Source organism: Aphis gossypii, chromosome 2, assembly GCF_020184175.1.
Source record: "Aphis gossypii isolate Hap1 chromosome 2, ASM2018417v2, whole genome shotgun sequence".
Taxonomy (NCBI): Eukaryota; Metazoa; Arthropoda; class Insecta; order Hemiptera; family Aphididae; genus Aphis; species Aphis gossypii.
The window spans coordinates 4089902-4104364 of NC_065531.1; the positions used below are offsets into that span (position 1 = coordinate 4089902).

Sequence of the window (14463 nt, forward strand, 5' to 3'; positions counted from 1 at the left end):
GGTACAATATATGTATGATATAGTATATAATACATATATTATAAATACCTAACGTCGAAAAACGGGGTCTCGTCAAATCGTCAACTCGGCAGTTCCACACAATAATACAATATAATAATATAATGATACCTACACCACAACAACGTGACAAACGTCGGTTATAGTTATTATTATTGTTGTATAGGACATAGCTAACCGATTTATTAAGAATCCGTTTTATTCCCTACAGAATAAATATTTCAACGCACATTATTTATATTATAATATAATATATAAATGTGAAGATTATACATACATTAACCATACTTAGTTTATTTTCTAATTTAATCTATAGTAAAAGAATCGGTCATACAACTCAGCTTTTTCCAGTTGATTTTAAAAATAATATGTTGAGTTAAAATCAGATTTGTACATGTAATATATACAACAGTAGGTAGTTGAAAACAAACTGATTAATACTATTTCTTTGTTTCATTTGCACTCATCTGCATATCGGCTTAATGGTTTAACATCGTTTTCGGTACCTATGTATAATATTTTATACTTATCGCGGGGTGATTTACGTCGAGATGTTACCAAATAAGTATTAAGCAATAATCGTAGGTAGGTAATACGATAATGCATACATAGATTAATGGTATATATTTATTATAGTTAACTATAGCATCTTCAATAAAATAAATGAAAAAATATATATTACAATAATGGGGTCATATAGAAAAGACAAAATATCATATACCCCTTTTTCCTTTTTAAAAAACCCCCCGATCACGCCACTGGGGTTCTTAATAAGCATGAAATGTAATCGGGGTGCATAGTATAGTCGATTTTGTTATAGTGTACTTGCAGTATACGTAAATATAAATACATTTTTTTTTCAAATCGTAGATAGGTACTCGTGTTGTTCGTTTTTAACGCCCTAGCGTCTCATCGACACGAACGATCGTATGTAAAATAAAATAGTAGTCATGTAATTTAATATAATAAATTCTCAACATTTAAAAAGTCAACGCGCACGCGACTTTTTAAACGTATACTATATTGTAATGTACTGTATCAGCCCGTACAAACCATAGTTATATTTTGGGTGTATATAGCGATTGTTTTTATTGAGCCCATTCATATAGTATGTATATATATATATATATATTATTTAGATACTCACACAAGCCCGCGAATTTTCCCCCTTTTATATTTTCCAGCAAATACACATACACACATATATATACGGATACGCGGTGTACGCATGTACAGAAAAACTGAACGTAGTGTAATAAAAACCAAAACGGCGGCGGCGGCGGCATTGTGTATAGGGTTTTTATGGTTGCGGATCACGGATTCACGACGACGACTACGACGACGACGAAGCGCGTGCGAGGGAGAAAGAGAAAACAGCCGCCGTATACGGCGGATATATTGTATTATATTATTATTATATACGCGCTGTCGGGCGCCATTTTGTCCCGAGCCGCTCGCCGTCGAGTGCCTCCGTCCGAATTGATTGCGCGCGCGTTTACGCTAGTCGTAATATAATATAAGTATATACCATGTCTTCCACTTGTCCATAATATACTGTGTTTTTATCACGATTATCTATACCAATAGATAACCGCGGTTCTTCTATGATATTATGTATTACGCCCGAATGCGGATATATGAAATATATTATAATAGTGAGATATACTATACAACTGCACGCGGTCTAGTATACGACGGAAACGTCTAGTTAACTAGCTTTATAGACAAAAGTGCAAAGTTAATAAAAAAATTATTTCGAGTTAGTTAAGTTAAAGTTCAGAAAATTAAGTTCTGAGTTATAAATTAGTTACCAAATAATATATATCAAACTCTAAAAGCTTAAATTTATAATAAAAGAAAAAATATCACTTAATATAGTCTAAGAACATAATAATTATTTATATATAACTCAGTTGAGTTACTTAAATTATTATTTTTATTTTAATTACCTACATCGTGAGAGTGTACAAATTTAAACTTTTATCTTTCTAAAGTAATAACCTAACCAATTTGTTCAAAATTCTACTTTTACTTTAATTCCGCTTCTATTCTCAATACAATTTTTAATCACTACAGTAAAGTTATTTTTAGGATAAAGATTTGTTTGTAGGTAAACATCTTAAATAATTTAATATTATAATAATTTTTACAAGTAACAAATATAATCTAATTTACTCAGAATTTTATTCCTGTATAAGTATATATCTTAATATTATTATCTGGAAAATGAAAATCTCATATCGTTTTCGTTTATTATTTCTCTGAATTGTTTACTTTATTTTGTTTGATATTGTTCTAATATTCATAACACTCACTATTCGTATCTGATATTTGAAGCCTATTTCTATGAATTTTAAAATGTATTAAAGAACAGCTCTAAAGTTGATTATCATTAAATATTATATTCGACGAAACTATTTTTCAAAACTTTTTTGTTTAATATATAGGTATATATAAATATGAATAATATGATATATATGTGTATATTATAGTATAAATAAGTAAGTGAATGCTGCCAATGAATATATTATTATAAAAATATAAGAATTCCAAATAAGTAAATACCCATGTCCATTCAATTAGATGGTATATGTTGTATAGTATATATAGTATATTTAATATTTAGTAATACTAAAAGGAATTTAGTAAAAAATCAAAAAAAAAAAAATCGAAAATACCAAAACGGCTGTGTTATATATTATAACACACCAAGGGTTTCTTTTTTTAACCATTTTCTTTTGTACAAGGCATTTATTGGCTGTGTGCCAATAACATACACATGCTTATACAACACATATATATATATAATATTATATAAGGTATATACGCTCCGAAGCAATGCTATACCATTTTTGGCACGCGCATGGTGCTATATGTATCACGCATATCATAACTATACTAATATATATCCACTAACGAATAAAGTCCCTTCCTGAAACCCGCAAAATGTTAGTTACCGGGTATGAATCGCGTATATTTTTTTTTTATAATATTTATGAAAAAAAAAAATAACGATATTAACGCGCGCGCCCATAATAATAACACTTAATGTATTTTATAATAATAATTATTATTATCTTAAATATCTATATATTATGTACTGTATAGATATTTGTGTTTTTGATTTAGTTCCTCTCACATGTCACATATTATAGTACGATGAAACATAACGTAACGATTGTGGGAATATAATATTTATGATATTCAATGATCGCGATTAATTGTGTATATTATTATCTTATAAATAGGTAGCCACGATGCGGAAAAATCTTCTCACCTGTAAAAGTCGGGCTTGCACAGTATCTTGCCGTCCCTGCTGTAGCATTTGTCGGACAGCGTGCCGTGACAGTCGGCACATTTCACGCATTCCGCGTGCCACGCCCTGTCCAGCACGTTCAAAAGGAACTTATCCATAATGGGTTTGTCGCAACCCGCGCAACTCATCATCAGACTGCTGCACCGGCCACCGCCTCTGCCTGAAAAAAATAGATAAAACGTTGAGAAACGTGTTGTAAACGGGTACGTACACATCACAATAAGTATCTACAATATAGTATCATTATAATATTATATTATCATGTGTGCAAACGGAAAACATCATCCGTATACTGACTTTATAGACACTATTATGTGTAAATAGTAACGGTATAAAGGTTATTTTCCGATGGCGTGTTTGGTTTCTAGAGTTTTCGATAAGCCCTATAGCCTTTATAGATTTCGTTTTGATCATCTGATCACTATATATTATTATACATATCTATTTATTTTCTTAAGTACAATTAATAGAGTATATGTATAATATTATTACACAACACGTCTAAACAATAATTATGAAATAATAATAAAATATGAGTTTATTGTGAGTACAGGTTATAGGTTATTATTGACTAAGACTTAAGAGTAAAGGTAGTACTAAATAATTATATACTTTTGAATTTATCGACAAATAAATACATATTATTGTACACAATGAATATAGTATTTATAGTTAGCTGTGATATATCGGCGTACGTTGTATCGTTTATGATGGGAAACTGCAGAGGTTGAGTTATCGAAAAGCTTGAGGTTAGCTGGTTTAAGAATACGGCGCTGAAGGTATAAACACCATAAGTATATTATAAACTATAATTAAACACTCGAAGAGATTCACGCGTTCGTGTATTCCGATAAATATTGCGAGAAAAAAATAAAACACTGAAATGAATCCTATAATATGATATTATACAATAACTCGTATATGCGTACGCGACCGAGACACGTTCGTCATGCTCTAATTTTCGATCCAATATAATGTATCATAATATATTGTATGCGTTATTTCTGAGAAATCGTTTTTGGCGTAGGTACACGTATGTGTGCACAGACACACACGCACGAGCAAATACGACGTTTTGTTTATATACTGTGCAGTGTGCCGAATAATATACCTATATAAACCAACGCTGTTTTGTCTAAGTACGATAATGTATGCATAATAATAATGTAATATATATATATATATATTACAATATCGCATAGCCGAGACGATGACGGGACGCAATAGTATATAATAATGACATGGATCGAGCGAGATTTTGGTCGGAAAAAAATATAAATATAAAAAACCACTTGCCAGCCACTTGTACACGCCGCGGCCGACGGTCGCGCAACGAAAATCTCGACCGACGATGCATCATAATATAATATAAAATATAATATTATTATAATATATTTATGGTGCTTGTGGAGTCGATACATTATATATTATACTATATACTTCATAAACGATTTTTCTGTGATCGGAGCGTGTGTGTTTACACGTCGAGTACGGAATTCAAAAAACGATCATTATAATAATATATTACATAAAATATAAGCATTATAAAAAAAAATATACGTATATTATAATATATACTGTATAGGTGTCGTTTATGTATATACAGCACCCAATAATATACCTAACCCATAAGAATCGGAGGTTTTACGATCGCAAATGTATATATATATACTAGAAAACCGCTGTGACTTGCGACGCCTATTAAACAAATGCGTGTTTTAAGAAAAAATATATAATATTAATGTCAGCCATTATAGTAGTATAATATTATATATATATATATATTATATGCACAAATTATATACTCACACATGCATGCGCGTGCGCGAAAAGTGTATATAATCACCGCAGGCGATAATTTCCTATTCTGCACACATTGCACACTCGACAATATATATTATATACATACACAGTACACGTATACACTATACCTATGTATGCATGCGCTCCTATATTATACCGCATTTTAATAACCACGCATGACACATATTACACTAACGTGCAGCTGGTATAGATATGTATAACACAATATAATAATATCGGTTTAACATTTTGCTCGCGCGTTTTTCAACGAATTCCGGAAATCGTGTGTTATAATAAAAATTGAAGGTACCTACGATATTATATTATATGAGTATATGTGAAAAATTAATAGTTTACCTATGTGCACGTCATTGCCGGGCGATTCGTTCGCACGAACGAATGTATCGAACATCGTCGTGTCAATAAACACGCATTATGTAATAATCATGTGTTTATCGTAATGTATAAACGTTGGGTGTGAACCTAAAATTCAATATACAACAATAATCTCCCCTTCTTTTACTATAATAGGTATAGATCGTACACACACAAGTATTATACTGAATAATTATACGCCTTTTTAATGATACACTTACTGTATGTGCACTGTGTATAATGTATGATAATGTTACATAAGGGCACATGTCAACGATATATTTCATCCGAATTGAACAGGTGTAGATAAACATAATAATTGATAACTTTCGTCCAAAAAAAATGATTATGTTAAATATATTTTGATTATAGGTTGTTAGAAATATGTTCTCGTATTTGAGTATTTTAGTGTTTATGTGTATTTAATTTTTAATTTATTATGCTTATTTTAGTTATTATAGGTATTCAGATATTATACACTCGTATTTATAAAACATCTATTGTATTTGTTTTTTTTTTTTCATAAACATTAAATACATTATTAGCGAACTATTAAAAAATATTGCATTTTATTTATATTATTATGCAGACAATAGAAGAAATATTATGTTTACTGTGTACGTATATACGCAGTAAAACTGAAAAAACAAATTATAAACAAAAAAACCAAACTATATAATTATACTTTCGTAAATATAATACATTTCCTAAATCATGATCATCTATATTATTATAAATAGCCTATGGATACTGGGACAGTTTCAAAACACATTTCGATTCAATAAAATGTGCATAATAGAAGTAAATATTTGTATTTCGAATTTATAAATTTATATATATAATACAAATATAGGTATTTAATGTCATACTATTACCTATGTATTTATGTTATGACTGAACATACTATGGCGTACAGCTTTTGGCTACTTAGCGATCAATATATATATATTATCATTATGGGTATAGACTTATACTTATTATAGCTATACTAGCGATATAGGTACTTGATATACCAATTATTATTAGTTATATAACATGGTCGGTAACCTAACCTAGTATAGTGGATGGAAAAAATTCTATTGCTGTATATTCAGCTAGGATTGTAGCTGTCGTTGTACGCGTCGAGTTATAAGTCGATCATCCGTAACGAAGACGCCACGAGCCCGAGCTACGCGTGCTTCGACCAGATAGACTATACATTTATTTTTTTATCTGTCTATATACATGACATATCGTTATAGACGTACCGCGCGAGAATGAAAAAACAAACTGTCCGTCGCATCAGCTGCCCGATGACCACTATTTTTTGACACCGCACGCTACAAGTCGAGTTACGCACGAGTTGCCGTCGTTAACCCGCCGCCGCCGCCATCGTCGTCTTGGCCAGCGACAAAAATCAGAAAAACGTATACACACATACATACAAAACGAGTGAATATATATATACTATGTGTATAATAAAACGGACGATGGAAGAAAAAATACTCGGAAAATTATCCGTCGTCATGTTACGGTGTGTCTTTTGGAATGCGCCGACTGTATATTATAATATAATAATATAACGTGATCGAAGAGAAAAAAAAATTGTCTATACTGCACGCGCGAGAGATTCGAGTGATGTTTGTGACCGCGAAACTACTGCGTCCACGCCAAACAAGGAGGGCTCAAGAAATTGCAGAAAACATTTCAAACGCTAAATGTGAATATATTAATTATACATTGGCCAGCTTGTATAATATGCATATTATTATGAGAATGTATAAATATAAATTGGTAGTTAGAATAAATAATATAGTTCCGGCGGTTTACCGATGAAATGCGATTGTTGAGTGATAGTTATAGCTATATTAATGACCGTGTTTTCCTTCTTTATGAGCGAAAAAAAATATGTAATAATATCTATAGCTAGCACAGCGATATACCTATATTTTGTACGTGGTTGAAAAATATCTTTTATTAGATCATTAATCGTGTAAACGATCTGAGAAAAAAATATTTACGGGTTTTCTTTCGGTAATTTATAGCGGATTTAGTTTTTAATCTTACATTCAATACTTGTGTATAATATATAATTTATAGTTGTTAATACACAGAAAATCGCACGTTTAAAAATTTTAAATTTATTGAACATGTGAAATGTGAACTAATTAACCGACTATAATATATAAATATTTCTGAGCAATAATACCTATATATCACAGCTGGTCTTTAAAACTGAATTTGTATAAACAAACGACAAAGAATATTTTAATTGCGCTTCGATTTACTGTAGCTAAAATAGAATTTATCTAAACAAAATGATTTAAATATATACAGATAATTCTTAGGATAAAATATGAAATATGTATATTTTCTCAGTTGAATATTATATAGTTTTTTCAATTTATTAATTTCAGAATTTTCCATTAACGCTTTCAGTATAATACAGTATGCACTGACTGCAGGTGATTTCAGTGGTATCTATTTAAGCTAACTATAATTTGTGCATTATTATTTATAAGTTCCTATATAATAAATTTATACAAATTTATAATAGTTTACAGAAAATACCCTATGGATGAAATAAAATAAGCTTTAAAACATTTTCCTTATGACTACAAGACAAATTAAAGTTATAGTTATAAGTTTGAGCTTCTATATAGGTACCTACAATATGTTTAATTTTATATGGTTATTATTAATATTTATTTTATTGTATACTCTATAGTATAAAACATCACTATACAGTTATTGTTTTTAAGATATTTTGACTGTATCATACATCGTTGTACTAAAATATTGTCCTGTTGAATTTAATATAAAATATATTCTATATACCTACTTCTTTATCGATGGATACGAGAAAATTCAAAATAATAATCGGATTTTGATTAGTGATGCTTTTGAGGCTTATTTAAAATCACCGACCACGAGGTTTATAGGATTATTTTCCCTATTATAGATTAAATTTAGAATTGTTTTAGGCTTAGAATAGAGATCCTATTATACATTTATAAATTTGTATATTGTTTTGGGTCAAATTAAACAATATTCTTAAGCAGTCGATATATGTTACTATGTATTTATGTCCACATAATTGGAGATGTAAATATTTTATTATGCAGTATGTTGTGCTTTTATAATATTGAGATATAGTTTTGCATGACATAATATAAAGGGAACTAGATATTTTCCAAAAATTTTCAATTCTACGCGCAGGAGAAACAACTTAGTCGATAATGCGAGGAACCCCGTGTAACTTATTATAAATTTAATAAAATATCATCTCTTATTATACCGTATGCTGCAGATGCATAACCAATCGCGACGAACGTGTAGCCTATTTTCAAGCATCATAAACATACATACTACTTTATAGGTACAGCGGGTATATGTATAATATGTACCTATCTACAAGCGGGACGCTGAGTTTCCATGAGCCGTACGTGCGTATGTGTATACGTATATTATATTATTATTACGTTATGCGGTTGCCGTTCGTCGTGTCGCGCCGTTTATATATATCTGTCCTTCGGACACATGTATATATGAACGCACAACAAAAACGTAACATAGAATATATAGATATAGGTAGTAGGTATACCTCTCAATACTCAGCTATAGTGTACAACATACTAATATAAGTATATATACTGGCCGACCAACGCAGCAGCAGAGAGGCATAGGTATTGTGGATATCATATACCTACCTATATACTGCGTGTTGGTATAAACGTCACTTTTCGTTAAGAGATTCTCTTTTGACATGCATGACTGACAATTCGACGTATCGTGCCTATGACGATGACGTCGTCTCTCTCTCTCTCTCTTTTTCTTTTTGGAGCCCGTCTCTCTCTATTATTTTATTATGATTCTATATAGATTTCGGGTTGCTGGGACGACGACGACTATATACGCGACGACGTGTCTTCTGTATACAGACAACACATCGTGGGATAAAATAAAAAATAAAAATTCTACGTACAAAACAGGGCACGCATATAATCACAATAATATGTCGTATATTACATATTATTAAATTATAACGATGTAACTAGCACCTACATAATATATCATATATATTTTTTCGCAGATTCCACATACGCACGAAGAGAGAAAAAAAACTCGACTACAAAAACTCTAGTACCTACACGCCTATCAGCACAAACGATAATATTAAAAGTATTGTATATATTCCGTAAAGGTACTCACTTATGTTGTGGGTCTGCGTGACCGGAAAAGACATGTGAAACGGATGTGCCAAATGGTTTTGCGGGTTCAACGGCGACGTACTCCGGTTAGCGGACGTCGCGTACATCGGTTGTTGCTGTCCGGCCGCGGACGACGAGTTTCCGGTGGCGTTGGACGACTGGACGGGCAGACCGGCCACGGGCGGCCGGGCGGCCAGCGGATCCACCGCGCCGCCAGCACCGGCTGTAGTGGTGCAGGTGGCGGTGGTGGTCGTCTCGTCCGGGTAGAACTGCAGACCGAACGTGGTGGCCAGCGACGACGTGGCCATGTGGCCGCCGCCGTGGTGCTGTGGACCGCCGACGGCTGTCGTGCGGATCCGGCAACCCCTGGCATAAGGCGGCTGATGCACCGCCCCGGCGGCGTCCTGACCCACTGGCGTCGTGATGGCTGTGGTCAACCGGTGCCGGGAATGATCAATGCGCGGCCGTCCGACGGTCGACGACGGTTGGCTGTGATGCAGCCCGTCGAGACGTGGAACCGTCCGCCGCGACTGCCGACCACGATCCTCTGCAACGGCGGCGGCAGCGGCGGCGGCCGGTAGAGCTGCTAGCACGGTAATAGCGCGGCGACGACGGTGACCACCTGCAGACGATGCGACGTCTCATACGCGGCACGCACTCGTGTACAGCGTTCGCAGATTACCTATAATATATAGGTTTTGGTTCAAACCGTCTCACGAACAGATTAGCAGCGTTTTAAACGGGAACCTCGTGCGCGTAAAACTATATCGACGAAAACACCCGTGCGTATACCGCGGACGACGGACACGTGATGTTTATACGAGTAAAAAAAATAAAACCTCCGCGAAAGGATAAATAAATATTATCGTGTTTAGATGCGACGGCGTGTGAAAACGATACGATTAAATTGTACGCGGTAAAAAATAAAACAATAGAGCCGGTTCACAGTAATGATATGCGTGTTTTTATAAAAATTTTATTCGCGCGCGCGCGCCCGATCAACAGCAGCGGCCAGTAGCACACCAGTAACGGCAGCGAGGACCAACAGCAATAGTCGACCGATGCGAAAAGCCGGAAACCGAACACTGTCGCGGTGTGCCGTGCTCGGTGTGGCTGTGCGCGTATGTGTCGCCGCCTGGGTTCGGGCGCGGCGGCGCGGCGTCTATGGTGGTGGCGGTGGCGTCTGTGGCGGTAGGACGGTGGGAGGCGCGGCCGTGCGGCAAGGTAGCGCGGCCACCGTTGGTCGGCACGGGCGTCGCGACGCCTCTCGGTCGGCCCGCCTTCTCCTCCAGACGTAGTGGCGTGCGGTGCCACCGCCGCGGTCGTCACGGCGACGGCTGCGGCCGGTGACGAAGACCCCATCGCCGCCGCCGTTTTTTCCCCCTCCTCCCGCCGCCGTCTCTTCATCGTTATACACTGGCTCCTACTCCTTTTCCTACTTCTGCTTTTTCTTCTTCTTCGTCGTTGTCGACGTCTTCTTCTTCGTTTCGTTATTTTTTTCACTCCGTTTCGTTACCGTTTTTTTCCCCTCCCCAACTGACGACGGACCGATCCACTCTCCGCCGCGACGGCACAGACGACGGACCGTCCGCGTCTGTCTCTTATATTCTCTCCGCGGCCAAAAATTACGTTCACACACATACCTATATACGTATTGTATCATGATATTGGTGTTATTGTTTGGCAATTTTTTTTCCAAATTCTTTCTCAGTTTTGCAGTATTACCGAGATGCTAATCGGGTATAATATTTTATGTATTATAATACCATTCGTTTAACATTCCTGTTGCAGTACATAATATACCTACTCAGTACTCGTATACAATTAATGTGCAATTTATCATAATATTATTTATGACTTTAGGTACCTAACTCGCCTAAATATTGAAATAAGTGATGATATATATTTTTATGTATAACATAACATATTATTATTATTATATCTACTTTTTAGGAAAATTTTTTTCCGAGTTTACAATTACAATACGTGTATTAGGTACGTATAAATAATCCAATATATTATATATTAATGTACGTAAATATTACATTCACGATTATACTTAAGTACTAATATTTATAGTTGCTATATTTGAGTGATGACCATCGTTGTTTATAGATAGGTATAAGTACTTTTGATAAAATGTATCAAATAGGTATTATAGGTTATAGAGATATTAGACTTAATTTTAAAATTTTAAAATAAGAACTTTTTTTTGCGTTTGAAAAACACTTTATATAGTACTGACTGTTAAATTTCTTTTTTCTCCGAAAATGAAATACCGTGAATATTCAAAGTGGAAGAATCTAAGAAAAAAAATATACCTATTATACCTATAGACCATTTTCCTCCAGTATCTACAGTCCCTTTTCCAACATATTATTATCACACTCTTTAATTAATTATTTAACTGAATACCTATCATATAGTTATTAGTTATACTCAAAAATATTGTTCATTTTATTTATATGTAGGTACTAATATAATGTATATGAAATGAAAAATATTATTTTGTATAAAAATTTAGAGCTAGATGATAAATATAATATACAAATCATCATATTCACTTTTTAATTTACATGCATAAAATTATTAACATTAGAGGTGTTTAAACTTACATAAAATAAGTAAAAAAAAAAAATCCCATTACACTTCTTTGTGATGGCATTATACGTTATACGTATTACATTTACATATATATGTTAAACTTAAGTATTTATTAATATAGAATATAGGTACATTATACACCGCGGTGTACCTACACATTCTGCCAGCACATAAATTAAATATTTATACGGATAATTATTATGATGTTCGTATAACGAATAAGTTTATTGCATGTGGTGCAAATTTTTGCGAAATTATTAAATTCACAAGTTCACAACCAATAATGTTTACGTTTGTATAAAGACATATACCAATAAAATATAATTTATAATATAATACAGAGTATTATACATTTATACCTATCCGCAACAGTGCTGTAGTGTGATGCCATTGCACGTCATAACGAACTACCTGCTGCATATTATTACATAGGTATAACATATTTTACATGCAGATGATATATTTTATTATACGAATAAAATTATTTAGTGAAATGGAGTTCCCTTTATTATAATACGATGGATCATAATAAATATTTTACATGTTACAAAAATGTGTGATGTTTACTGTACCTATATGTGGATTTTCAGTGGTAAATACATCATATACAGGATTCGAAGAGTTTTCTAGTTTAAATATTTGAATATTATCCGTAGTTTATTGCAAGTATATTATATTTAGTGTATCTACAAAATGTACCTATTACACAAATATTATACAAACGCGAATTTTATTTATTCGACTAATTTATAGTACAGAGTTACCGGTTATAATTTTCAAAGAATTTATTATATATATATTATATATAACTGACATATTTTTCACTATAGTATAGATATTTGTATATAGCACTCTGCAGGTTTTGAAATTGAAAATCAGTTCAATTAAATTGATAATGAATTTCGAAATTATGAATTCCTATACTTATAAATGTATTGGAATTATTGATAATATATCGGGTATTTATTTTACACTATTAATGTGTACAAGTTACTTTTGATTATATAATTAATTTTTGGTTGATTAAATATAGAAATATATATATATATAAGTAAATAATAATATTGCTACAGCGTATATATATTATGTTTTATAGTTCATATAAATATGACACGTGTTTCTCTGTTTCGAATGTATACATAATATATAAGTGTTTTAATAATTTAGATAAACATAAATGTTTACGAAAATTCATTTTTGTTACTTAATTTGTTTCAATAAGTAGGTACATCTATATAAAATTTATGATTTTAATTATCGTTGCAATATTTTCACTTTTTTTTTTTTTTTTTTTGATAATATATTTTATTAAAGATCTATAATAAGAATAAAAATGTTTATAATATACTATATATTAAATTATTTAAAATTCAACCGTCAAATGTATTATTATTTAATTAAATCTTATCATTAACAAGAAAATATAAATAACTTATTTTATAAAATAATATAAAACTATGTTTTTTGATAATGTACATTATATTATACATTATTATTATAAATGTCAACCAAATGTATATTATACAAAGTATAAATTGTATGAATATGTATAAGATCAATTTCGAATGATAAATTGCTCCGCGAACTTTAATAACAATAATAATTATTAAAAAATTAATAAAAAATAAACCTTATAATATTAGCTAATATAATAAGAGAATATCAAAGTTATTTGCAAAATATAAAAGAATTTTCTCTGAATTATTTCTTAAATTATTGGCCAAATATAAAATAATATTATTATCATTCTGGTTGGGTACAATATTATTATATTATTTATCTTAAAATGTATTTTAATTCTAAAAGTTATATCAATCACACTATATTAATGAAATCAATATATTTTGTGTTTAATGAAAACATTAAATTACAATATATAACTATTCAAACAACATTCAAATTTTGAGCCAGGAAAAAATAATATTATAGTATAATAATTGTATGTATGCATATACAGATTTTACATATTATTATATTAACATGAACTAATACATATTATTACAATTTGCTAGCATTTGCCATACTACGTAGATCAGAATATAGATATAGTATTAGTAATTAGTGAATATCTAATACCTATATATAGGTAACTAATAAGCATATTATTATAACATAATGTAATTTCTGCAGTTATCATATTATCATATATTATATAAT

General features: G+C 32.0%; 1 protein-coding gene across 1 annotated transcript in view; it reads right to left on the reverse strand.

Moving 5' to 3' along the window:
* Nucleotides 1-10831, reverse strand: part of LOC114126698 (LIM/homeobox protein Lhx5) — a 38016-nt gene extending 27185 nt beyond the window's left edge. The window contains exons 1-2 of the mRNA XM_027990698.2: nt 9704-10831; nt 3296-3494 (exon numbers count right to left, since the gene is read on the reverse strand). Of these exons, the coding sequence (XP_027846499.1) occupies nt 3296-3494; nt 9704-10010 (506 nt within the window). The 5' untranslated portion in view covers nt 10011-10831. The remainder of the gene's footprint in view (nt 1-3295; nt 3495-9703) is intronic.
* Between the last annotated feature and the right edge of the window lie 3632 nt (nt 10832-14463).